The sequence below is a fragment of the Cydia strobilella genome, chromosome 2 (genome assembly GCF_947568885.1).
Source record: "Cydia strobilella chromosome 2, ilCydStro3.1, whole genome shotgun sequence".
Lineage (NCBI taxonomy): Eukaryota > Metazoa > Arthropoda > Insecta > Lepidoptera > Tortricidae > Cydia > Cydia strobilella.
In genome coordinates, this window is record NC_086042.1 from 12,102,486 (window position 1) to 12,128,609 (window position 26,124).

The 26,124-nt window shown below is 39.3% G+C and overlaps 1 protein-coding gene across 2 annotated transcripts; it reads right to left on the reverse strand.

Annotated features, from left to right (window-relative positions):
* Positions 1 to 3,196: 3,196 nt before the first annotated feature.
* LOC134751942 (protein toll-like) lies at positions 3,197 to 19,452 on the reverse strand. 2 transcript variants are annotated; one of them, XM_063687474.1, is made up of 9 exons: positions 19,221 to 19,452; positions 11,057 to 11,861; positions 10,800 to 10,975; positions 9,278 to 9,414; positions 7,467 to 7,616; positions 6,195 to 6,396; positions 5,476 to 5,702; positions 4,997 to 5,149; positions 3,197 to 4,016 (listed from the first exon to the last, which is right to left on the reverse strand). In XM_063687474.1, the coding sequence occupies exons 1-9, from the start codon at positions 19,384 to 19,386 to the stop codon at positions 3,216 to 3,218; spliced, it is 2,817 nt and encodes a 938-aa protein (XP_063543544.1). In that variant the 5' UTR covers positions 19,387 to 19,452; the 3' UTR covers positions 3,197 to 3,215. The 2 variants fall into 2 exon arrangements, with proteins under 2 accessions (XP_063543544.1, XP_063543545.1); XM_063687475.1 differs by lacking the exon at positions 7,467 to 7,616.
* Positions 19,453 to 26,124: the final 6,672 nt, after the last annotated feature.

Here is a 26,124-nt window from a genome sequence, read left to right on the forward strand (position 1 = left end):
GCTTCTGGCCAGTCACATCACTTAAGATCATCATAATTCTAAGGTACTTCTAGCAGACCCAGAAGGTTAAAACTTTTAACATAAGTAGCTTTTCGCTTATCAAGCCATAAAAAACCTAAAAATATTGCAATATCAATCACGTTTTAAAGATTTAAGAACTGTATAAGTAAGTTTGTAGTCCCATATAAATATATGCTATTACAAAGTTACTTTTGCAGTTACTACAAGTATTGGTTAAAGGTCTAAGATGTACGATGTGAGTATGAAGATGTGTATAGTTATAATATGTGTTGTAGCGTGACGCTACATCTGTCGTTTTGTTTTCGAAACTACTTGCTTGTCAGTCATGTCTAGTTTGCTTGTTTGTTTAGTCGTGTCGTATAGTGTGAATTGATTCACGCAATTACGGTTAGATGGCGGTTTAAAGAAACACATGGAACCTTTTTTGGACGATGATATTTTCGAGATTGGCAGGTTACAATTGCGTTGAATTTTGAATTTCCATTCTGATTCAAAAAGGAGAAATTTGTTTTCTTCGTGATACTTCAGATGGATTTTCGGATTGACGTGTAAAGATCTGTTTGTGATAAATTAGATTTTTTCCTGGTTTTTTCGTCAAAGTTAACCTTTTAAGCTTGAAGAGGAACGTTTTCTTCTGAGGTTGCTAATAACAACTTCGAGTGCGCTTTACTTCCGTCGTTCCGCGGCCTTGTTGGCCGCAGTTGCCTGCAACAGGACCTTTTTAAGGCCACCGTGGAGCAGTGCTCCGGTGGTGCGTGGTGGTCGTATCAACGACAGGGCGCAGCCGCCGACGTGCAGTCGGCAGTGGATGGTCGTCGACCCCATCAGTCAGCGGTCAGGTATCAGACCCACGGAGGAGACGAGCCCGCATACTGCGTGGTTCGATAGCGTTGGTTAGCCGAAAGTTTGCTTTGGAAAGGAACTAGCAGACCCACGGAGGACACGAGCCCGCATACAGCGCGGTTCGATAAGTAACGGTACAGCTTCGGTTGGCCGAACAAATTGTCATCGTCTACGGAGTTTGAATATTTTTTTTAACGTATTGGAATCGGTTCCCGTTTAATTGTTATTTTTTTGTGCAATATTACTTTTAATTCTGTAAAGCCGCTGTTATCCGTATTCCGCATTTATTTAAGGCATTGTCTTTTAAAATTCTAATTGCCCCTAATTGTCAGGCGAAACTAATATTCGGCAATAAATTTAGGTACCTATCACCCGTTGAAACAGCCATTATCGTCCATAATCTCCATCTCATTAATCCATTTCTTTCCTTCTACAGCTAAAATACACCATTATCTTTCGCTCGTACACCAGTTCACGCCAGTGTGGAAAGCGAACTGTCAGAAAAACAATTTGTTTTGGTTACATTAATTTTTTAAATTCCAAGTGTACATTTTTTTAGTGACTTTCGGAAGTGCTTATCAAATTATACGTGTTGTGCACAAGTATTTGTTTTACTGCAGTGTATGGTATATGTACCTATGAGTGCGGGTATGGTGTGGTGTGGGATGGGTACTTACTTGGGTATGAGTATTGTATAGGTATGAGTGCGAGTATAGTGTGGGATGAGTAAGAGTATGAGCTTCGAGGAAAGTGGTAGCTGACGTACAAGAAGTAGTACTTGAGAAGGACTACCTACAAAAAGAGATGAGATCCCGCCAAAAACAAAATACATGAAAAAAGAAAACATGCAAGTTTCGCAACAGTCGCAACGCAATTCTTCTACTACAAAAAAGTTTTGTGATGTAATGTGATACCAAGTCGGTTATTTTAGTCAGTGCCAGGGGGCGTTAAAACCGTATCTATTTAATTTTTAATACATATAATGACTTGGCCATCGCACGGCTGCATAATGACATAAGGATCATCGTCAACTATTAAAAATAATTCTGATTGAACATAACGCAGTTTGAGCATTACACATAATTACGAGTATGGTACGAGTAAAGCATTATGTGCGATTGCCAAGTCATTATATGTATAAAAAATTAAAGATATCTAATATTAATACTAACACATTGGAAATATTGCAAATTCAAATCGGAAAAGTATTTTGATAATTGAAAAAAGTTTTCAGGACAGAGGCGTGAGTATATTTTTCTTGTAATTTTTATGATAATTTTAATATTATGTAAAAAAAACACGATTTTTGCATTATTAAACTTCGGTGATACTTTTTTATTTTTTTAGCTCTTTCAAAGGATACACCACAACCTATTAACTAGAAATTTTGCTCCCTCTTCATATGGGGCATTTTTTAGGGATCCGTACCCAAAGGGTAAAAACGGGCCCCTATTACTAAGACTCCGCTGTCCGTCTGTCTGTCCGTCTGTCTGTCCGTCTGTCTGTCCGTCTGTCCGTCTGTCTGTCCGTCTGTCCGTCTGTCACCAGGCTGTATCTCGTGATCTGTGTCAGCTAGACAGCTGAAATTTTCACAGATGATGTATTTCGGTTGCCGCTATAACAACAAATACTAAAAACAGTATAAAATAGAGATTTAAGTGGGGCTCCCATACAACTTTTTGACCGAAGTTAAGCAACGTCGGGCGGGGTCAGTAATTGGATGACCGTTTTTATAGTTAATGGTACAGAGCCCTTCGTGTGTGAGTCCGACTCGCACATAAGACTGACTATAATAGATTAAAAAATGACACTTTCAATGTGTCTGGGTTAGCGTTGTTTATGATTATTGCAATAATTCTCAAATCGATAGCTTAAGTAGTTCTCGAGATATTTAGCGATGTGACAGACAGACGGATGGACGGACGGACAGATTCGCACCATAAGGGTTCCTTTTGTACCTTTTTGGTACGGAAGCCTTAAAAACGACATTAGTTACAGATGAAAAAGTACTTAGCATTAGGTTTTTTTGGTCGATATATTTAATACCTACAGTAACATACTTACAGACTGCGTATTGGCTACGAGAAATTATGAATTGATTATGATATGAATAAAATTATGATCTCGGGCATACTACTTTTACACCCTAGAATCGGCACGCAATAGTAACTGCCGTAAGTTAGGGGTTGCTGAGAATAAGAACTTTAACCGCAATCCACTTCATTTGTTCCATTACACTTTACGCTCTCGTGTATTCGATCGATAGAGAGACACAAATATCTGTCTCTCTTCTAATAATCTCATAGATATTTCTAATATATAGGTAATGGTAATCATTAATTGCCTAAAGCTCAACATGCAGAGGGAACGGTATTAGTAGAAAGTAGCGCTGCTACCAGTTGAGGCTTCTGTGGGCTCTTCTCGAAAAGCGGAAAATTTTGTTGCATTAACGGGGAAGGCGAATCTATGTCTTCGGGTCTTGATTGCACAGATTCTTGACGCGGCGGCGGCATGAACCGGCGCAGCTTGTGCCAAAATTTGGGGTCATCCCATTCTAAGTAAGTGTGGTTTTCTAAATAGATTTGTAAATCCAATGGCAACTTTTTCGGTTTCTGTAATCCGCAGTGAACGATCAGCACCCGCTTTGTTCGAGTTTTTAATGCATGACGGTGCGCAATGCGAAACTCCACCGGAGTCCATTCAGATTCAACAAAGTTATCCGTCACAAGTAGAAGTGTACGACGGGCTTTTAGCACCGACCATGCAATCTGCTCCAACACAGCGTCACCTGGCTGCCAATCAGTTTGATGTTCTATTGTGGAATACCCGAGTTTTTCTAACCCATTTTTTAGTTCTTTAAGTAGATTTAAGTCGACATAGGAATATGAAAGGAACGCATCATCTGTTTTTTCCGGATCGTTGCTGTCATTACACTCCCTAAGAATCCAGTTAGCGCACAGATCGTGTCTAAACATAAATTGCTTAACGCGAGGAACCAGAAGGTAAACTGTTAGACCTGCAACCGCTATCAGAAGTAATGGGAAGACAACGCCGAACACTATCGGTAGTGGACTAGGACACAGATCACGTTCGGTTTTTCCTGAAGCTAAACTCATGTCGACGCATTGTGTTAAATTCCAATCTCCGCCTCCCTGTGGATACGATCAAATGTATTAGAAACTTTTTAGTAGTAGGTAGTACCTAGGTAGGACTCTTTCTGGCTATAGAGCCGTAATTTATTTAAATACAAATAATAATAGGTCAGTCAAATTAGATTTTTTCCAGAAATTAATTCCCAGCAAGCTAGAAATCGTCTAATCTTCATTTGGTTCTAAATTAATGTAATCAGACTTTACTCCATTCCACAGGAGTTGTGGAATTTTTTTTTGCTCTTTTTCAGTTTTTTTCTTGTAGTTAGTTCTACGCATTTAGGACCAAATGAAGGTATTAAAATTCTTTCCAGCTTACTGTTTTTTTTTGTAGCCTAATTTAGTGTCCCACTGCTGGGCAAAGGCCTCCCCTTGTTTCCTCCACTCGACCCTCTCCTGCTGGGAATTAGTTCCTCAAAACGCTTTTTTATTTATCTAATTTGACTGGCCTATAAGGGGAAACAACCAGCTGCCGACTTGATTCCACATGCATTTATTTCATACTTGGAACAGTGACATGACTGCCAAGTTTTATGCTTTCTTCCAGAAAGGACCATCCATACTTCGAGCATAGAACTCTACTACAGTACCCGGCGATAAATATTACACATCGGTCTTTAGAAAGATAATATTGAAGACAACGAGAAAAAGACAACGCTCTACGAAACCGAAATTCCGATGGGCAACATTTATCGCCGGGTACTGTAATTTAGTTCATCGCTTTTGCCCCGATGAAGTAATTTAAATAAATTATTTATTTATTTCAAGTACCTAACTATCAGACTCATATTTATGGTAAGTATGGACTCATAGCTATGACAAGGAGAAAATAATTAATTACTAGGAAAATGTTTCTAGAAGTACCTAAATAGTGGTTAAACATAATAAGTACTTCTAGAAACATGCAAATCATCACAATGCCTCAAATTAGTCAAAACTCTCAGTTATCGAACGCAGGATATAAAAGAATATAGAAGTCTTACCACAAAGTTCAGATGACTGAAGGCAGATGCGTCATTGCATTCGCATGCAAGAGGGTTTCCGGAGAGATACACTGAGACATTTTCAATTTGAGCAAGAACCTTCGCCGCGTCCAGTGAGATACGCGAGATGCTGTTGTTACGCACGTCTAGCACCTACAAATAGGATAAAAATCAATAATAATTATTAGAAAATTTAAAAGGCATAAACTTACTGTTGTAAGAACTTGAGATTTTAAAAATTAAATAGATTATTGTAATTTATACTTTCAATAAGCGACTAAATTGGAATAGTTTAACCGTAAAACACTGGCCAAAAACATGTGAATCAAAATTGAATAACAGTGGCTTAGCACTTGGCGCATCCTGATTTGAGATACCTACTTTAAAACAACACGATAAAATACCCAAAAAAATTTAATGATCATGACGAACTGATAACCTCCTCCTTTCTGAAGTAGATTAAAAATGAATATACTAACTCGTAAGGTATCAGGTATATCTTCATCGGCCAACTCGGTGATGTTATTGTTGGGTGCGTGCAACTCCACAAGTGTGATGTTAGGCACGGCGGCCAACGTTCCGGGTGCCACATGCAACGCCAACGGGAAGTCCTTAGTCGCCAGTGGCCAGTGAGGATCCCGCGGCAGAGCGCCGGGGCAGAACATTACCGTTGCATTGTCGCGCGGCCGATTCTTGCACGAACACTCTGTTGCAATATGTAACAGAATTTTCTAAAAATATGTTACATAATTATAAATGTTATACCGAATGTACACTAATTATAATTAAAGTTCAGGCCAGCAAGTAGCAGGTTTTCTCGTAATAAATGCGTTGCGTCCAGCATTAGTTAAGAGTGCAGCAAGCGATGAACTGCATAGAAAACCGTAGTCGTACTGAATTATGTAGGCTGTGTACAATGGCCTTCATACAACATTTTAATCGACTTTCTAAAAGAAATGCAGTAAAGTTAGTTTAGAAGACAAATTAGAAGATAATATTTTTCTATATGTACAGTGTACAACTTCGCGGCCGTGTAGCAATATATTTGCTTACCCACATATAAATACGTTAATAGACACTGTATATTGTTTTCACGGCACGCTCAGGGTGGTTTATATTATGTCTGTAGATATAAACTGACCTTCTAAAGTGAGCTGTGTGCATGAGTTATTCCTCAATCACCAAAACAATTGATTACCTGGTAAGCATTCATCGGTGTAAGGACAGGAAATTTCGTCAATAAGATATTGTAGTAGCTTGGTATGAAGCGGTATGGGATATGGCAAACATTCGACGTCATCCTTTAACTTTAGAAGTGAACAGCTACGCAGAACCTCACGTAGCCAGTACGCATTGCAATCACAGGGCAACTTATCAAGGTCAAGCTCGACCTGAACACGCTGTAAAATATCACTACACATTAGAAAAAACGAAATCACTAAATGTCATGTCCAAATTTTTGAGGAGCGCGGTTATATGACATTAAGTTTTCCTAAATAACCTATGTAATTTATACGAATGTGTTTGATATGAATAGGGAGTATTTACTGTAATGTTCTGCCACCAGAGTGCAGCACTAGGACAAACCGTAAACCATAGAGTAACTAGTTTATGAATACTCGCTAAGTGGATGTGCTCCAGGAGCTATATAGCGCGGCAACAATGTGAGTTCGGCTTTACAAACTAAATAACACAATATCCATCCAAAGGGGGGGTGCGTCACGGAGATACCATTTCACCCAATCTTTTTACGGCGGTACTAGAAGGCGTCATTAAAACGCTTGCATGGGACAAAACTGGTATTAATATCCATGGTGTATTCTTGTTGTACCTAATGCATCAATGCGATTTGTTGACTGTTTGTGCTAGTGGCGCCCCCCGCGCAGACCTGCGTAATATTCCTCACAATAGTTCTTTTCCTTCAGTGTCATTTAGCAAATAAACTCTTTGTCATTTTTTCATTAGGTAGTATACATATATCTCGTTAAAAAGTTGTTATAGCAGACGTAGGGTAAATTCGTACTTGACTTGACGTATCGGTATATTTAACTTCAAGCTTCAAATATCTTTATTGCCAATATTACATGGAATATTATAGACCCTGTAAGGGCACAGCAATTGAATCTTATACCTACATTTATATTTATGTCTGTATAAACGCGCTCTAAATAACATAATCACGAAGTTGAACAAAAAAAAATACATAGTACAGTTAGCATTAATAGAAGCGTATGAAACGCGCTAAAAGTATCTGACACTCACGGGGGCGGAATACTTCTCTAAAAAGAAACATAATTATCTCTATAGTTCGCGATTAAAACTATCTAATATATATCTCTTTTTGTTAAGTTCTGAGAATAACGCGTAGTCTGAGCCGCTACCATTAATGCTAACTGAAATCAGTACAGTAGGTAGGTATGAGGTTGTACCTTCAACTAACAATAAGCCTTTATTTTAAACCACTACCTACCGTTATAACACTGGGATCGTCGGGAATTGGTGACTTCGCTTGACATTGTTGGTGATCACTGCGCGAAACATAAATTTTTCGCAAATTATTCTTCTTCAGGTTTATTCGTACAGTGCCCCGTACAGTTCTTATCATCTCCAAGTCGCTGTACTGTGTAAGATAGTATATTATATGTTGTTATAGTTAAGAATACACACTTTTAGGGAATTGGACCACATCATTCAATTTATAGATCCAATCCGTCATTCAATTAAAGGAAATTGACAGTGTAATTTCCAAAATCTCTCTATTGTAACGTTACACCAGCAATACTTACTGCAGCGTTGCTGCAGCAGTAAAACAGTATAGTAATATAGTCGCCATCTGAATCTTAAGAGGCAACTGGAAAGGCGCAATAATAAAGAGGACGTTTTATTTCGTCAATGTTTCATTGGTCAAAAAAGTATTTAACAATCAAGATTGTATTTTAAACTTAGAGGATATATCTAACCAAACGGAGTAGGCATTAACAGGCATTCCCCTCTGTCGAAAATAGTCGGCCAATGGTCATACACAGCGGCGGCTGGTGATTCTATATTATGGGTGTTCACTATCACAGTAAAAAACTACACATTGAATTAACCGACACAAAATACGGTCATTGAACTCTCTTATAGAATTTCGCTATTACGAATATCTTGACGACCGATAGACGCTAACTGCAGTTCATTTTACAAATGGATTCTAGGTTGTGAATGTTGTTTTCAAATTTTATGGAAATATGTGCTAAATTGTTAACACATCGGTTTCGGTCCAAGCAAACTCACCGCACAGCCGTCGCCCGGCCCGCCCGCGCCCGCTCCAAACAAGACATATACTTAGGTACATACATGTACTTAGGTAGGTAACACGATAAACTAAAACACCTAGTTACTTTTATCACAGCGACATAACACAACCACGGTGTTTTTTCATATTGATCTTATTTAATGACATATAAGTTTTTGTTTTTGACGAACATTGTTACGAAAGTTCAAGGTTTTCCTTTTATATTGAACTTGTAAACTTTTTTCACATTCTCCCGTTAAATTCATTCATTTTAAACACCTCACAACAAACAAATTATGTGCACTTACTGCTTAAACTCTTGGTTAATTATTTATAATAAAAAAATGCCAAAATTCCATTCACGCGCGTACTTTAAAATTGACTACTAACTAAGGTCTGTTTACAAACAAGTGACAATATGGCGCACACAATGCGCGCGCATTCGACGAGAGGGCGCAAGGTCAAACGGGCTACGGAGCGCCGCTCCAATTTTACCTCTTTCTTCATAGAAAATCTTCTGTTTCACGTGCGGAACTGTAGCGAAACTTCTCTTTCGCTCTCATTGAATTTCCTATTGATTTTATGTACTAAATCTTTTTCATAGGAGCGCAATCCAAAGCGCTCCGCTTCGCGCGTTACCTATGATTCCTATGAAATTATAGGAGTAGGCCGAGTAGTATAGGCCGTCTATAAACTTATAATGAATAAAGGTAATTATTTAATTGGTATTGACTTTTGTACGATAGATCTTAAAGAGTAATATATTAATTAGGCACTATAATTTTATGGGAGTGCACTGCACAAGCGCTCCTTAGAGGAAGCCGCGCCTGGTCATACACAATGTATGGACTGACGTTTATCTGACATGGCTATTTTGACGTTACGTATACATTTGCCTTTCCCCTCCCCCGCAAAACTTAGCACTTTTTTGTACAGCAAATTACAGCAAGGCGTCTCCGTTGGTTAACTTGGTTAGATCCTCCAAGATTTTAAATGCTGCTAACCGTGATTTCAGTAATATTGTTGTTACTAAGGTCGATGTCCATAAGTGCATCATTACTGATCCAATCAGAGCAGATGCGGGTTGCGCCAGTGTTCCTTAGCTCAAGCCGGTGCAGCGACGAGGGCAACCCTGAATTCACTGTATAAACAAATAATCTGTCAGTGTTAATGCTACCGTAAAAACTCGTTTTCCTTAGCAAATACTTTTCCCGGTAAGCTCGGCCGAATTGCACCTTCCCATACAATCCGAGTTCCGTTCTCATTTTAAAACTACGTATTGAATTGTAATGAAACTTTGCATATACAATGACTTGAGATATATTCTCCAGTTTATAAAACAAAATGAAATAGAGCAAAAACAAATTTTGTATGAAAAACTTAAATTCGCTGTTTTTTTTTAACTATGGTATCTGAAGCTACATAAACTAATTACAGAACAATTACCTTATCCTTTTGTTAGTACAAAGCTTCAGAGCAAACTAGCTACTCGTTTTAAAATGAGAGAGGAACTACGTTTGTATGGAGAACCGAGCTTGCCGGGGACCCTTAAAACTAGTTTTAACTAATAAATTTCAGTTTAGTTAAACGCATAACAGAAATATTTTACGCTTCATATTTCTCAGAAACCCTGAAATATTCATCAAAGTTCCCCCTTTTTTTTACTTGTATCCTTATATCAACAAGATTATAATATGCCCTACCATTCGACAACTCGATGAAAATTCCATCTGTGTTATATATTGTTGTTAACGTCAGATACGTAAGTCCCGACCGAAACCCTCCTATAATTACAATGATTCTGGTCAGCTTTACTGCCCCACCTGCGATAGTTGCCGATTACGGCATGGATAGCTATATATATATATTGTTGACACAAATATACATACACACATACATACATATATAGGTATATCGTGGGTATATCCAATTTTTTACTAAAAATACTAGTGTTACTATAACTTTACTCTTAGTTATTTTTGGGCAAAGATAGAGTAACTCTTAGAGGCAAAGTTTTAGTAACAGTTTTTGTCAAAAGAGACAAGTAGATAACCCTATAACTGGAAAATATTGCTTGCGACTTGTATAGAAAAGTGCAATAACGGTAACTAGATACAAAAACATTGCCCAAGATTTTTGAAGCGAAGGAAACGCTAGGATATTATGCTTCGTTTCAAAGTGATCCTAGTTTAAACGTCTTACGTGCTGTATTTCCATACAAAATTAATGTGAGCAATGCTAGCAAAAATCTGAAATAACTTTGCCCGCTATCATAATTGCCAAAACATTGCATTTTTTTAAATTCTTCTTGACAATTTAATAATGCGATCACAATAATGTGTGTGGTGGTAAAAAAATCATTGATTTTTTTTTAGAAAATTTAGTTTTATCGGAAAAAAGCAGGCAAATTTTCGCTAGTTTGATGGTACCCAAATCACTATTGAATCGGTATAGCCAGTGGATCTTATAAAATAATTATAATTAAGAATAATCTGATATAAAATTTTCATTGCATGCAAATCTTACGCGGAGCTTTAACGATACTGGCATCGCCACACAGCGATCCCAAAGGGTTATCATTGGCCTTCAAGGTCACCAGCCTCCCCAACTGCTTCACTGAATTCGCGACCGTCGCTTGGTTTAGCTTGTTGTGCGACAAGTCAAGCTCTTGCAAGCTGTCCCTTAGCGGAGTGAACAGCCCTCTGAAACATTTTATGATTAGACTGTACCAGCTGTGCCTCTTTCTTTTAATTTAAATACAAAGAAACATGTGCTAGACTTACAATGGTAAAGATGTAATTTGGTTGTAGGCGAGCGTAATTTTAGATAGATGTGCACCCGTAAACATGGATTTTGGTAGAGTTGTCAATACACAGGATTGCAACGTAAGATACTTTAGAGTTGAGTTTTTAAGCCAATAAGTAAGTTTTTCTGATTCCAAATTCATGTAATGTAGACTCATGCTAACCAAGTTAGTCAGCGAGGATAGTTGCGGCAATGTAAATATTTCGCCTGGATAGTCTGCTACAATGACTGAGGAAGCTGATAGAAGTAGAGATTGCAGTGAGTTTAGGCGTTCGAGCCAATGTCGTGTATTGTTTTTGTCGTTCTGAAGCACGTGCTCTGCAGCAAGCAACCTCGCATTTATAATGTTTAAGATCTCAAGCGAGATCGGTAATCGGTTAAATGCTTTAGGCTCCAGTACAATATCAGTAAGTTTCAGTATCCGCAGTCTTGGTACCTCATCTAGGAAGTCAAAAGAAGGGCGCGGCGGTTTGAAAGAATGTACAGCACTTATCTCGAGGCTGGTTATTTGCAGACCCCTCAAGTGATGGACCTCCAGCTTAGAATCTGCGGGCAACCTCAGCCTCAGTGTTTTCGTAACAGTGACATTAACTGCTTTCAGAGCAGCGTAGTATGTATCTTGAGGAATCAGGCACTGGTTGAATACTGCGACCTCTACTGTCATTGGCCATGAGAAAGCAGGCATTTCGTGGTCATCCAATAACATCGAGGAATATTTGCTATCGCTGTCGCACCGCAGCTTAAAATAACTTCCATCCAGAAAGTCTATGATTAGCTCATGACCTGAAATGGATCATATATATTTGACATTGAATAATTTGAGTACTCAGGTAATCCACACATATTACACATAAAATAAAACAGTAAAAAACATGAAGGGAATAAATATGCATTTTTAATGAAGATATTTATTTATTTATTCAGAAAACTAATGTGGGAGATATCACAAAAGTGAACTAATTTTTGAGTGATTAATTATTACAATAGTAGATTGTACAACAAGGGTACAAAGCGAGTCATCGCTATACGAGGAAATTTATTGGTCCGAGCGGCAGCGAGGACCAATATAGCCGAGGATAAAAATAGGCGTTTGTGCCTGAGTTATACACACTGCTTTTCACTTCGATTGTGAGTAAAATAAAACAATGGCAAACAAATAAAAATTTATTTTTGAATTTCGATAGGCAAAGTATGAGATGTTGAATAAACGAAAATTAATATTACGTACTTTTGTAGCCAAGTATTGAGCATCGGGAGCGGTGTTTAAGAATGTTTTGCCGTGAGAACCTTTGATTTTTTGGTTTTGTGCCCATTAGAAAGTCTTTTCAAAAAACATGTAAGTTTCACATAGGGTTTAATATTCACGTTTCTTGGACAATTCGTCGAAATATGTTAAGAAAACACCTTCCGAGAAAGTATCGACTAGTTTTTCGGCTCTCCAACTCATGAAATTTTCGTATACAGTAAGATATTTTTGTTTGGATTTCTGCGGCAATAACTGCTCAATAACATTTTTCGCTTTCCTTTCCATTCAAGTATTAGGCGAAACTGTAATTTCCTCCTCACTCGACGACATTATTAAAAATAACAATCGTAAAACAGCAACAAATTGCAAAGCCGCAACAAGAGCTTCCCGCCAATATTCTTTTTTTTAACTTTTAACACGTGATATTTACCTTAAGCCCACTGCACACTCGTGCGCGAATCGCGGCGCAAAGCCGCGAACGCGAGTGTGGTGTAGATTTCGCTGATTAGCGAACTGTCCACACTCGCGTTCGTGGCTTCGCGCCGCAATTCGTGTGGAGGGGCCTTTAAGTCTTTATTCATACTGCCAAATTATAACTACATTTTGTAGTTTATTTCTATAATAACTATGCTGTATTGTAAGATTTTAATGATTTAGTAATATATAAAACACGGATTATTAAAAAAACGGGCCAAATTAAGTGGAATAACAATATTATCCGATTATGTTTTATTGTGTACTATGGCAGTGATTTGATTGTCTTAGTCTTTAAAAAATATTACTTTGTGCACTAGAGCATAAAAGTAGCATTTTGTGCAGCCTACATCTAGCACAAAGGAGAACTTTACGAGCATGAGAAGTGAAAAGAATATTTTTTATCCCGATTATTTCTAGTTTCCTCGTTAGGTGTACTTTTCTAAAGTGACTGTTAAATTTGGGAGTTGTGCCTAAAGGAAACGCCCGTTCGGTTGACAGATTTATTCCGACTGCTCGTCGCAAGATTATGCATCTACCTACATATAAGTAACCATATATAACACCTCCACCTTTAATTTACACAATTGAACACATACATGCGTATAGCTACACTAGGGCGCATTACATAATCGCCGTTATCGAAACTTGGTTGTGCACGACCCTATAACGGTATTCATAAGGAAAACCTTTTATTAATTAAATATAACATATAACCTCTCTGATTACATAAACATTAGTCACTAGGGTAAGAAACGTTTGAAATGCAATCCCAGTGACTTACTAGGTATACCATGTACATATAATATTAGCATACAAAATTAGGTAACGTAATAAATACATTGTGATCTTAAACACTAAACTTTTATCTATTATTACTAATAACAAAGAGATCTTCAAACCCGAATCTGGACGGGGGCTGGCGGATTCTAGGTACCCTGGACACATTGACAGGACTGTCAGAAAGCAATTGGGCCCCAGACCTAGAGGATGGACCAGGTGACTTGTTGGGTGTTCTACCAGTACATGGAGCCGCTGTGTGTGCAGTTGGGGACGCGGCCGAAACCGCCGCTACTGGCTCGGCGCCACGCTCACGCTCGCGCTCATCGCCAATGCTGGTCCGGCTCGTCTCAGCACTCAGTTCCTCAACGTCCGACCGGGTAACCGACTTGTCATTACCAGGAAACACCAGCGAGTTGCGCTTAGCTAGACTACCTCCCCCGTTATTTAGCGTTACCCTCCTGTTCTTCAGTTGGTCAATATGCCTATGAATCCCGGTTCCATTGTCAGTGTCTATAATATAATCAGTATCTCCGCGCCTATCTCGTACAGTGCCAGGCATCCATTTATCGTCACCGCGATACTGTCGTACCCAGACAGGATCGCCGGCGCGCAGCTCGCGCTCGACGCCGCCCGCCGCGCGCCGCTGGCGCTCCTGTGCCGCTCGGACACGATCCCCACGATCCGGTCTTAAGCAATCTAACCTAGTTCGTAGCGAACGCCCCTGTAAAAGTTTCGCAGGGCTCTCTCCTGTCGTGCTATGTTCGGTATTTCTATATTGCAAAAGAAATCTACATAATGCGGTCTCCGCGTCAAAATTTTCTTTAAAAGATTTTATAATTACCGCTTTGCATATTTTTACTGCGCTTTCAGCCGCTCCATTTGAAGCTGGGTGGTACGGCGCCGAGTGTACTTGATCTACGCCATTAGATGATAGGAAATTTTTAAATTCTGTGCTCGAATACGGAGGCCCATTGTCACTCACTACTTGTTTCGGAATACCGAACCTAGACCACAATTCCCTAAGCACACGTATTACCGCAGCCGCCGAAGTGTTATTCATCCTTATAGCCTCGATCCACTTTGAGTAGGCATCCACGACGATTAGATATGTTTTACCTCGGATAGGACCGAGGAAATCGAGATGTATCCTAGTCCACGGCCTGTCCGGCCAAGCCCACAAGCGCGGCGCGTGCGCCGGCGGCGCGCTGGACGCGGCGGCGCACACGCCGCACCCGCGGCATTGCGCCTCGATAGCCTCGTCAAGTCCCGGCCACCATACGTAGCCCCGCGCTAAGCTTTTCGTCTTCACAATGCCCATGTGCGTCTCATGAAGTTCCTTTAATACTTTGTCCCTACATGATATTGGAATGACCACTCGGTAACCCCATAAGATGCAACCTAATTCCGTATATAATTCGTTTTTCCTATTAAAGTAAGGACCTAACTCTCTAATTTCACATTCTGCCGGCCAACCGTCTTTAATGTAACCTAAAACTCTGCTTAAAATCGGATCCGAGGCCGTTGAGGTTTTCAATTTATTATAATCTAACAATAAAGCGTCCGCGGCAAAATGCAGATAAGTCTGTTCAGGTATCTGGCCCGCCTCCTCCACCGCTTCATCTTTGTATGATTTGATTAACCTAGAAAGTGCGTCCGCCGTATTTTTCTCGGTCGAAATGTACTCGATATCGAAATCGTAAGCTGAAAGCACTATCGCCCAACGCTGTAGTCGGCTCGCGGCGGTAACTGGCACTCCGCTGTTTGGGCCAAAAATACTCACCAGCGGCTTGTGGTCCGTCCGCAGTGTAAACCTACGACCATACAGGTACTGGTGAAACTTACTTACGGCAAACACGATTGCTAGTGCCTCCTTATGAATCTGACTGTAGTGCAACTCGTGTGCAGTTAGCGACCGCGAGGCATAGGCCACGACGCGTTCGGTACCGTCGGGCGCGCGCCGGGCTAGCACGGCCCCGAGGCCGTGCGAACTCGCGTCACAGGTAACCACCGATTGTTGCGAAATATCAAAATGCACTAGCACGTCCGTGCTGACCAGTAACCTCTTAACCTGTCTAAAAGCTGCCTCCTGCTCCTTACCCCAACGCCAATGTACCCCTTTTTTTACTAGTTGGTACAATGGATGCAAATATGAACTCAAGTTGCGAACGAATTTACCATAAAAATTTACCATTCCTAAAAACGAACGCAATTCGGCCACGTTTTTGGGAGCACTCATTTCTACGATAGGTTTTATTTTCTCCGGGTCTACACTCACGCCCTGCTTATCGACCTTGAATCCCAGAAACGTAACTTCGTCGGCTAGGAATACGCATTTACTCTTTTTTAATTTTAAGCCACAATTTTCTAATCTCCTAAATACCTCATTTATTGTTTTTAAATGCGCGTCTAAGTCCGACCCTGTAATTAAAATATCATCTAAGAAATTAAGTACGTTCGGAATTCCCTTTAGAACAGATTGCATCATTTTTTGAAAAATCCCCAGGCTGGACGAGAGCCCGTACACTAATCGATTATACTTAAATAACCCGCGGTGCGTATTTATCACCGTATAACACTTCGACGCTTCGTCTAATTCATACTGATTATAGGCATGCGATAAATCTAACTTCGTAAAATATGAGTTATTGCTTAAATTTGTAAACAAGTCCTCAATTTTTGGAACCGGGTACCTATCGACCAATAACGCTTTATTCAAGGTAATCTTATAATCAGCGCATACCCTTATACCGCCGTCCGCCTTCCTGGCAATGACAAGAGGAGTGGCCCAGTCGGAGTGGTCGACGGGCTCGATGACGCCCGCCGCCAGCATGCCGTCCAGCTCGGCGTCGAGGCGCGCGCGCAGCGCGTACGGCAGGGGCCGCGCGCGACAGAATATCGGCTGAGCCCCCTCGCGCACACACAGCGACGCCTTGCCCCCGGTGTACCGGCCCAACGCCTCCTCGAATAACGGCTTATGCCTGGAAAGTACATCCGAAATTAAAGTCTCCTTATCCATCGAATTGACGACCGACCCGTCATTTATATTAAAATTGTACACTTTAAAAGGTGGTATATTTATACCTAGCTCGGCGAGCCATTGACGGCCTAACAAACTAGTACAACCATTATTAATTACATACAAATCCAAGTTTTTTCTTTTATTTTCGTAAAGTACGTCTACTTCAAGATAACCTAGAGGCCGGATACCCGAACCATCATAAAACTTAAGTAAAAGTTGACACGGGTTTAAAGTACAGTTAGCAAAATATTTATAATAGGTTGTACTACTTATACATGATATTGCTGATCCCGTGTCCACCTCCATAGTCAAAACCTGATTATTTACAAGAATAGGAATACACACCGGCTTGTACTGATTCAACGACATCAAATTCATAACTGCTTCGCCGTCCCTTCCACGCTCGCCCTCCATGAAGTCTTCCTGGTTCGCCTCCGCGTCCTGACCTTGCACCCAATGCAAGCCGGACCTGGCACCACCACCTCGGCCGCTCCAGCCCCCGCGCCATGACCGCCCGCGGTAGGCCGTTCCGCGGCCTCCATTGCCGCGCCGATTAGCCCCATAAGGGCTCCCGAAACTGCTGCCACGCATGACTTGCGGGCACATCCTACGCAAATGCCCCTTAATTTTGCACACGTCACACACGTATTGACTAAACTTGCACTCCGTTTGTCGATGATGCGGGTCGCCGCACGACTCGCATATACCACGACTCGCACTGACCGGTTGAATCTTATGCACTGTTTTTACATCATTTCGCTCGCTAATATTATCCTTATCTCCGATTGCATGTGAATCCCGCTCGGCCGCCTCCAGCGTAGTAGCAATCGTAACCGCCTTATTATAAGACAGATCTTTCTCTGCAAATAATCGCTGTCTAACAAAATCACTATTTACGCCACAAACAAATTGGTCTCTCATATTATCGTCCAGAGTAGCACCAAAATCACAATACCTGGATGCTTTCTTCAATTCTGCCCTAAAAATTGCCACTGTTTGTCCGCTACTTTGCCGACATTGACGAAATTTGAACCTTTCGGCGACTACCGACGGTTTTGGTTGTAAATAATTAGCCATTAATTTTTTCACTTCGTCGTATTTGTATTCACACGGCTTCTTGGGGCTGCACAGGTTGACCATCAGCTCATACGCGGTGTCTCCTATACAGCTTATCAGCGTCGGCAGTTTCAGGGTCTCTTCCACCTTATTCACCAAAAAGTACATCTCCAACCGATCACAATAAGTTTGCCAATTTCCACCATCCATCTCGAAGCACGCGACTTTTCCCACGGTTTTAGCCATCTTCCTCCGAAAAATAATCCTTTCCCTCGTCAGCCAATGTTAAATTTGGGAGTTGTGCCTAAAGGAAACGCCCGTTCGGTTGACAGATTTATTCCGACTGCTCGTCGCAAGATTATGCATCTACCTACATATAAGTAACCATATATAACAGTGACCAATGGACCATAGTGCAGGTACACGTTTCTGATAAAATCTACTATTGAAATTAAAACAGTTTCTTTACAGTAAAACATGGACTAAGAAAATATTATTAGATTAGGTTTGGTTAAGCCGTTTTTGTATTTTCGCCAACAAACTCATTTTTTTATAAACGGACTAAAGTACCACGAAGATACGTTTTTTATTTGTACAGCTTTCTGTTTGTTAATAATGTAATGTAATGTGTTTTGATTCGTATAGTAAACGAAACTCCATTATGCGTTGTCCGACAAGCACTTGGCCGGTTAGGGATCTTGTTAGTGGATCCGTAGCCGAAATGGCCGAAATTGTTAGAAACGCACTTGGCCGGGTGTTTTTGTGTTGTCTCAGTGGCAACCAGAACAATAAACTTAAAATTTCAATTCTCTTCGGTTCTGACAGACTGACAGACGTACTTACCTAGGGGGTTCTGCACCTAACAGTAATTAATGTAGGTACATCTTTAATCAAGTAACTATAAATTTAGCGTTTGCGTCAAATCCGGTAGTTCTGATTTTTTGCAGACTTGTTTATGATGTTGGCCCAATGAATAATCCAAGTTTGTCACCTAGAGCGCCGAACGCATATTATCAAAAATCGTACTTTCTCAAGACGTTTTTAAAGTAGACTAAATTTTGTTTGAGCAAAGAAACAATTGTGCCAAGCGGCATCGCCTGAGACAAAAGTGCATACCTACTCACTGCACTTAATACCCTACTAATTCAAGTTCGAAAAGATTATACAATTTGAAAGGCTATCTCGGAAACTATAAGGATAAGGTCTATAGAGACGATTCTAGTCTTGTATTGTAGCAAAATGTAGTCTTCTTTAAAAGGTCTTGAGAAGGTACTACCAAAAACTAGTCCTTTAGTTTTTGATAGTAGTTATAATCGCCCAAATCTAAAAAAAAAAACAAGTTTTGCGGTTTTTTCGATTTTTGACAAAGTTGCGTTCGGCGCTCGACGTCATAAACTTAGATTATTCATTGGACTAATATCATAAACAAGTCTGCAAAAAAACAGGGCTACCATAATTGACGCAAAGAAACGCCCGTACTTTCAAAGTTACTGGACTATTTGTACAAAAATTGACTTAAGATTATAGTCGGTTTGAATTGAAAAAAAAAAAAACTGTTCCTTACCATTAACTTTATACACGTTTTCGTTTTGGAAATGATTTTTTTCAGTACATCGGACGGAGGACGGGCGGCAGACAGGGTACTGAAGATGAGTGTCCCGAGGCACCCGAGGTACTAGCCCGGCTCTAACACTCTCCAGGAGAGCTAAAAATCCCAGTATGTACCACATCGCGATGCTCACAAATCACACAAAACATACATTTATAGGCACTGTTATCACTAACTTTGATACTTTGGGATATTTACAAAAACGACTCATCTTCGTTTTGATAAACTCTTAACTCTAACAACAAAGTAAAAACAAACAACTGTACTCTTCGTTTTATGTCTTGTTTTTCCTTGAGAATAATATGTTGTTGGATTTCCCCGGCTTCTTGAAATTGATGTGGGTGGAGTGAAGTGAGCTAACAGCGACCGATCGGAACACACTGGCGTGAGTGAGTAGAGTACACAAATGTAGACAGCATGTGGTGGCCGATAGTCCGGTCTAGACTGGACTAACTTCAGAGTTAATAGATGTAGTGTAGGTATCCAGTGTACATGTATATTTATTGTCATACGCATTAGTAATCACACATATGCGGCGCGTGGCATTGGCATAGGTACATTAGGCAACTTATTAATAAATAAACACTTACTTATTCCGCTAGTTTCACTACCATAAAATAATGAGTCTTACAGGCGTATTCTGATTGTAATAACAAGTTATGAATTAAATCTGAATTATTTAAGGATCTGATCTGTCAATGCCCAAAGTGACATTTCTTCAACCAAAAACGTTACATGTGACACTGACAGATCAGACGCATAACTAATCCAGATCTAATTCATAACCTGTTATTAAAATCTTCTGATTCTTTAGGCTCCGATAAGAGTGAACTCGGTCCTTGACCAAATTTGAATTGCCAGTTGATTTGAATAATATATTGTTTCAGTTTAGCCTGGTACCATTATAGGCTAAGTGGTAGAAAGTTATTGTTAGTAAAATAAAACAATAAAAAAGTAAACGTGATACTAATTCGATATATTTACAGATGAAGTACAAATTAATACAAAACGAATTATTTACTTATATAGTAACCTATAATTTCTAACGTCAGAACACATTACAGAGTTACCCGCATACAGCGGTAAGAGCAGCAACTATTTACAATAAATCAAAGCATATTGATCACATCCAACTACACCGCGATGGGTAGAACTAAAAATACCTAATTAAGTTTACTATGTCATCGTTATAGGTCAATACGGATAAGTGTGGCTGCGGAGTAAGTACGGCAGGTTTGCTACTTACTTGCGTTTAGTGGCAAATGTATGAACCCGCAATAAATATTAATCAATGTGCAAACAGGTCTCGGTATGAAGGCCAGTCACACTTATCCCGCAGCCACGCTTATCCATATTGACCTTAGATAAAAAATATATATTACAATACTTAACTCAGCATTCATTAGTAAGTTTAGTAACTCAATACTCGTATTCGTAGCAAATTCACGCGAATTTCTTCTATTTTTATTCTGACAATATATAACAGTTCAAATGAAGACGCTGCTTGTTAGGCTACCTTAATCTCATCCATTTACACATTGGTTAATATACTTACGGATCCTTTTTTCCAAATAGATGCTTGTTTAATAGACACCGGCGTCCTCAGTATTGACGCCATGTGGCTTTTGATAATAATAATACTCTAAACTGCTTATTTGGTTAAAGAGAAGCCACCTATGCCTTAGTTAGAGGAGACTGACTGTTACGTTGCCAGATACTTTCGGACACATTTTTTTTAAGTTTCAGGACGTGTGCGGCATCTCATTAATTAATAATATATTACAGTCTTTTATCCAAATACAGGTTATACCTAACCTTAGGTATTACATATAAAAATTACCTGCCGTAATATACTGGACAATATGCTCCTTGTCGTTTCAATAATAAACATCAAATGATCACCTTCGTCTACCGAAACTTCGTACCCTACCTAATGTGTTTCAATAAAATTTTACAATATAACTGTCTCATTACATTCCATAAGTTTGTGATGGCGATTTCGACCTAAAGATACATAATTATTGTATATCGACCTTGGGCTAACCAATTGGGTTCATGGATCACAAAGACCGCTTTTTATCCCGGACAGCCATTAGGGTTAAGCTGATCTCGGTCTGGTATACCATTCTTTAGGCATTCAGTGCAGGAAAGGTTGCATGGTTAACCCTTCGTATGCTTAGACACGGATCCGTGCGTGGGAATTTAAATCACACTTGCGATACGAAAATAAAGTACAAATAAGAAAAGTGCCACTTTGATCCCTCCTAGCAGGGAAGAAAAAGCCCTTTCCCGAATAGGATATATGAAAAACCTAATTTTCTTATGGAACCCTTAAGCCACAGACAATTCAAGAACTTGCATGCAATATTAGATACATTGCTAACTACCATAGACTATATTGTACTCACAATTAATTCAGTCGATTGACCAATTACCGCAATAGGTATTGTAACGAAAATCGCATGCAAGTTCTTGAACCGTTTAAATGGGGCTTTATCCGCAAAAAAGGATTTCTTGCATAGTACACATATGTGAAACGTAAAATTAATGCTACGGAAATTTTATGGAAACAGTTGATTATTGGGTAACAGGTTACAAATGTGCATATACATTGGACCTTGTTGGTGGGTGTTCGCGGCTCAATTTCCATGCAGTTTTAGCAGTTTTTAAGAACTTGTTCACACATGGTTAAATTTTTTATTGTTTTTTTTTAATCATATTCGTATCTTTGCACCTGCATATACAAAAGCTAGTCTAATCTTTGTTTGATATGAAAATGAAACCTAACAATACACATATAAAGTCTGTTTTTTTATTCCGTAGACTAAAATGACGTTTCATGTGTAAGAGATGACATTTCTTAGCACCACATGAAATGTCATTTTAGTCTACGGAATAAAAAAAAACATTAACTGAATGATACCGTTTTATCACGACCGTTTTTTGCAAATATGCTAAATTGACCCACTAACATCCTCCTGCTTCCCAAAAAAATATAATTACTAGAGCCTCAGAAGCGAAATAAACCTTCGAATCATATAAAATTTAAAAGAAAGCAGTTCAGTTTCGTGGAAAAAAAATTACATTCAAGCAAGATGGTAAGTATGTATAATTATTTCATTTTTGTTCACGAAGTCGCATCGATTCGTGTCGCATCGCGCCGGTCTCTGCTGATCCGAACAGACTGGTGACTGGTGGTCGCATTCAAGGGTGAAGGTCGTTGTCGACGTCAAGCCGCCGTCGCACCCACTGCAAAAGTGCCTCCTGTTAGAAAAAAGTGTAGGTACTTTATCAATATAAACACTTGAAATCGGCAATACTAATAATCATCCAGAACAGACTATCGCTGTCATAAGACAAATACCTACCTAGTCGGCTCATAAGTTCTGTCACTGGCCTTTAAAATTTAAATTTGGAACTCCTAAAACAAAAACCGTTCTGCATTTGAATTTCGAATCTTTATTAAATATTTGAGTAGTATAATTTTGCAATTTTCTGTTTTCTTCAACATGGAGTGGACGCTTAAAGATAGCCGTACCGCAATAATTGCACTATATCGTTGTGGTCACTCGCCGACTAAAATTTTTAAGCTACTTGAAAATTTAAAATTCTCTAAGATTTGTGTATCGTACCATAGAAAGATACAGTGAGGTCTCTAGTTTAAATGACAAGAAAAGAAGCGGTCGTCCGCGTACAGCTAGGACTCCAGCGGTTGTACAAGCAATTAGGGCACGCATTGCCAGAAATCCCGCTAGGAAACAAAAAGTTATGGCCCTCCAGATGGGTTTGAGCAAAAACACGGTGAAAAGAGTGCTTAATCAAGACCTGAGACTTCGTACTTATAAACGAAAAACTGGCCATCTTCTCAATGGTCGGCTTAAAGCTTTAAGGCTTAAAAGATCTAAAGCTTTATTGAAGAAGTACGCTAAAAATAAGCACCGTTGTATACTGTTTTCGGACGGGAAAATTTTTGACATAGAAGAAAACTATAATAAACAAAATGATAGAGTGTACGCTCGCAATAGTAAAGAAGCGTCTAATAGCATTCCCCGTATTCAAAGATGTGATGGTTTGGCTGGGAGTTTCTTATGCGGGCGTCACTAGTATGCATTTTTGTGAGAAAGGAGTAAAAACTAGTGCCAAAGTGTACCAAGACACGGTGTTGACTAATATTGTGAAACCACTATCCCATACGATGTTTCTAAACCAGCATTGGGTTTTCCAGCAGGACTCTGCTCCAGCCCATAAGGCAAAGTCTACACAAGCCTGGCTCGCCTCCAATAAAATCGACTTTATACGGCATGAAGATTGGCCCTCCTCTAGCCCAGATCTTAATCCTTTAGACTATAAAATATGGCAGTATTTAGAGGAAAAGGTGTGCTCAAAACCTCATGCAAACCTAGACTCGCTGAAAAAATCTCTTGCTACGGCAGTGGCCAATATCGACATGAAAGTGGTGCGTGAATCCATTGACGACTGGCCACGAAGACTTCAAGCCTGTGTAGATAATTATGGCGGTCATTTTGAATAAATGTTATACATTTAGATTCTCTAGTTTATAAGCTTTCAAACGCTGTACAAATTATACGGAATAAACTTAAACTTTTGATTTTATTTGATACTATGTATATGACAGAACTTATGAGCCGACTAGGTATAGTTTTGGTCTTCGGCTTTACACCAGTTTCATGGTTAAAAAGTCATCGAAGTAACGTTGTTATGCTATCAGCTTACGACAGGAGGTAAGATTTGAACTAACAAAAATTATACCTAAGGTAGATATGGTATGTAGGATTCATATCCGAAAATATAAAATTTAAACTACTAAATACTTCGTGAAAAGAAACCCAAGCGGCTTTAGGGAACATTATCAACATAGATAGGCAACACAATTAGGTACTTAGGTACCATTTTTATGGCTGACGCCCGCTACTGTTTACGACGCACGCCTATGTAAGCTCCTAATTATCAGAAATGCATATTAAAAACACCGTGTCCTCTAAAAAGTAACTAGGCTATTATTGACGATGGTACATATGTATTCTTTAAAGTCTGTGTTTGAACTTTTATATAAAAATATTTTCCTGTTATTTTTGGAAAGGCAATGTCTGGAACATGAATATTCTAACAATGGTAAAACAGAAATAGATGTGTTTTCTTTAATATATAGCGAGACTACTTAAAACCACAAATCAAAATATTTAATAAAATAATTTGATTTATTCCCAAAGTTGAGTACAGATGGCAGCACCGGTCTCTCTCGCTATATCACAATTCCGTAAGGAATTCGTATTCCTAGGTGCAAGCGCATACTGCTTGCCCTTAGAGTTGATCAAAGACGCCTAGTCTTAGTAAGATGGTATATAGTCGACAAATTGGGACGGTTTCCACCGTGGCGGGGTGGCCTAGGGGTTCAAGGCGTTAGCCCGGATTGCTAAAGACGCCGGTTCGAATACTTCGAATCTGGCCTTCACCACTGGCGGGTTTCGTCACTTTTTCTTTAATATATGACATCTATCTCTGTTTACAACTTCTACGTCATTACCTTGCCAGTGTTTGGTGTGTATGGGTAAACCCCGAATTTTCGGACTTTACCTACCCAAAAAGCTTGGGTAATACTAGTTATACCCGGGTAAACTTGCGTTTAATCAACCTTCTAACATTACCCGTAACATATATATAGTGATTATAACCAAATTTTCCTGCTTGAAAAGATGAAATGTTGATATTCCTTTATTTTTTCCTTGCGTTAAGTGTGTTAAGATTAGTACCTATTCGTATTAATTAAAATATGTATCAAACATGCATGTGGCTTACCATGAGGCGGCCATGTACCGCAGTACGAGGGGGAAGCGTACCGTAACACCAGCGGGAAAAGAAAGATGACATAATAATGGGAAATTATAAGGACACATTTTTTAAGGAGGAAGCATTTTTAGAATAGAAAATAGTACAATCTCCTTAGCTATGTGCGGGTCTACGATTCGTCTACATGTGAACAAGTAAATATTTTATACTGACTATCTACGGATTTCATATAATTTTAGGAACTCTTAGTATTTGAAAGTCGATTAAGACGCAACTAAAAGGCCCATATAAAAACGAATCGATAAGATCGAACGCTACTTGGACAGCAACCAGTGTTAGTACAACCGGATTAAGTCTCACCTCGAAATCCTTCCAAAAATAGGAAATTTGGTATGTATGTTAATTAAAGGTCTCTTTTTCATGTCCACACTATTTGACATTTGGGGACCTCGAGGAATCGCAGCCATCTTGGAAAATGACTGTGTACCATCCTGCAGAAATTTGCGTTTTACTCTAAATATACGTTCTCTATGAAAATATGGTGTAAGACAACATTAAAGCTTAATAAATTCTACACGAAAAAGTCCTAGATATCTTTGCGGAAAAAATACATCTTGTAATAGAAAATAATAGCTGAATCCAGATTTAGCGCTTATACACTTTCAGGGGATATTCTCTTAATATGAAACTTAGAGGAATATGAATTTCACTTTTGTCTATACATTTGTACACGTTCTACCCCAATATCAACATTTTACTCGACTACGACTTAAACAGAAAGAAGGGTAATGGGTTTAAATACTGAAAATCAGTACATTCTGTAGCTCAGGATACAGGACAGATTTTTTACAATGACATATCGGTAGATTCCTCTTGACCGTCACAACCTGTTTACACCTGTTTTATTAAAGAAAAATCAATACAGCCGCCTTGAGAGGACGCCGAATAGTAAATCATATTTTTACTTCTAGCGCCTTAACTATTGAGTGGATTGCGATAAAATAGACATCAAAAAATCCATAATTAGTACACGAGTGCTATGCAATACAAA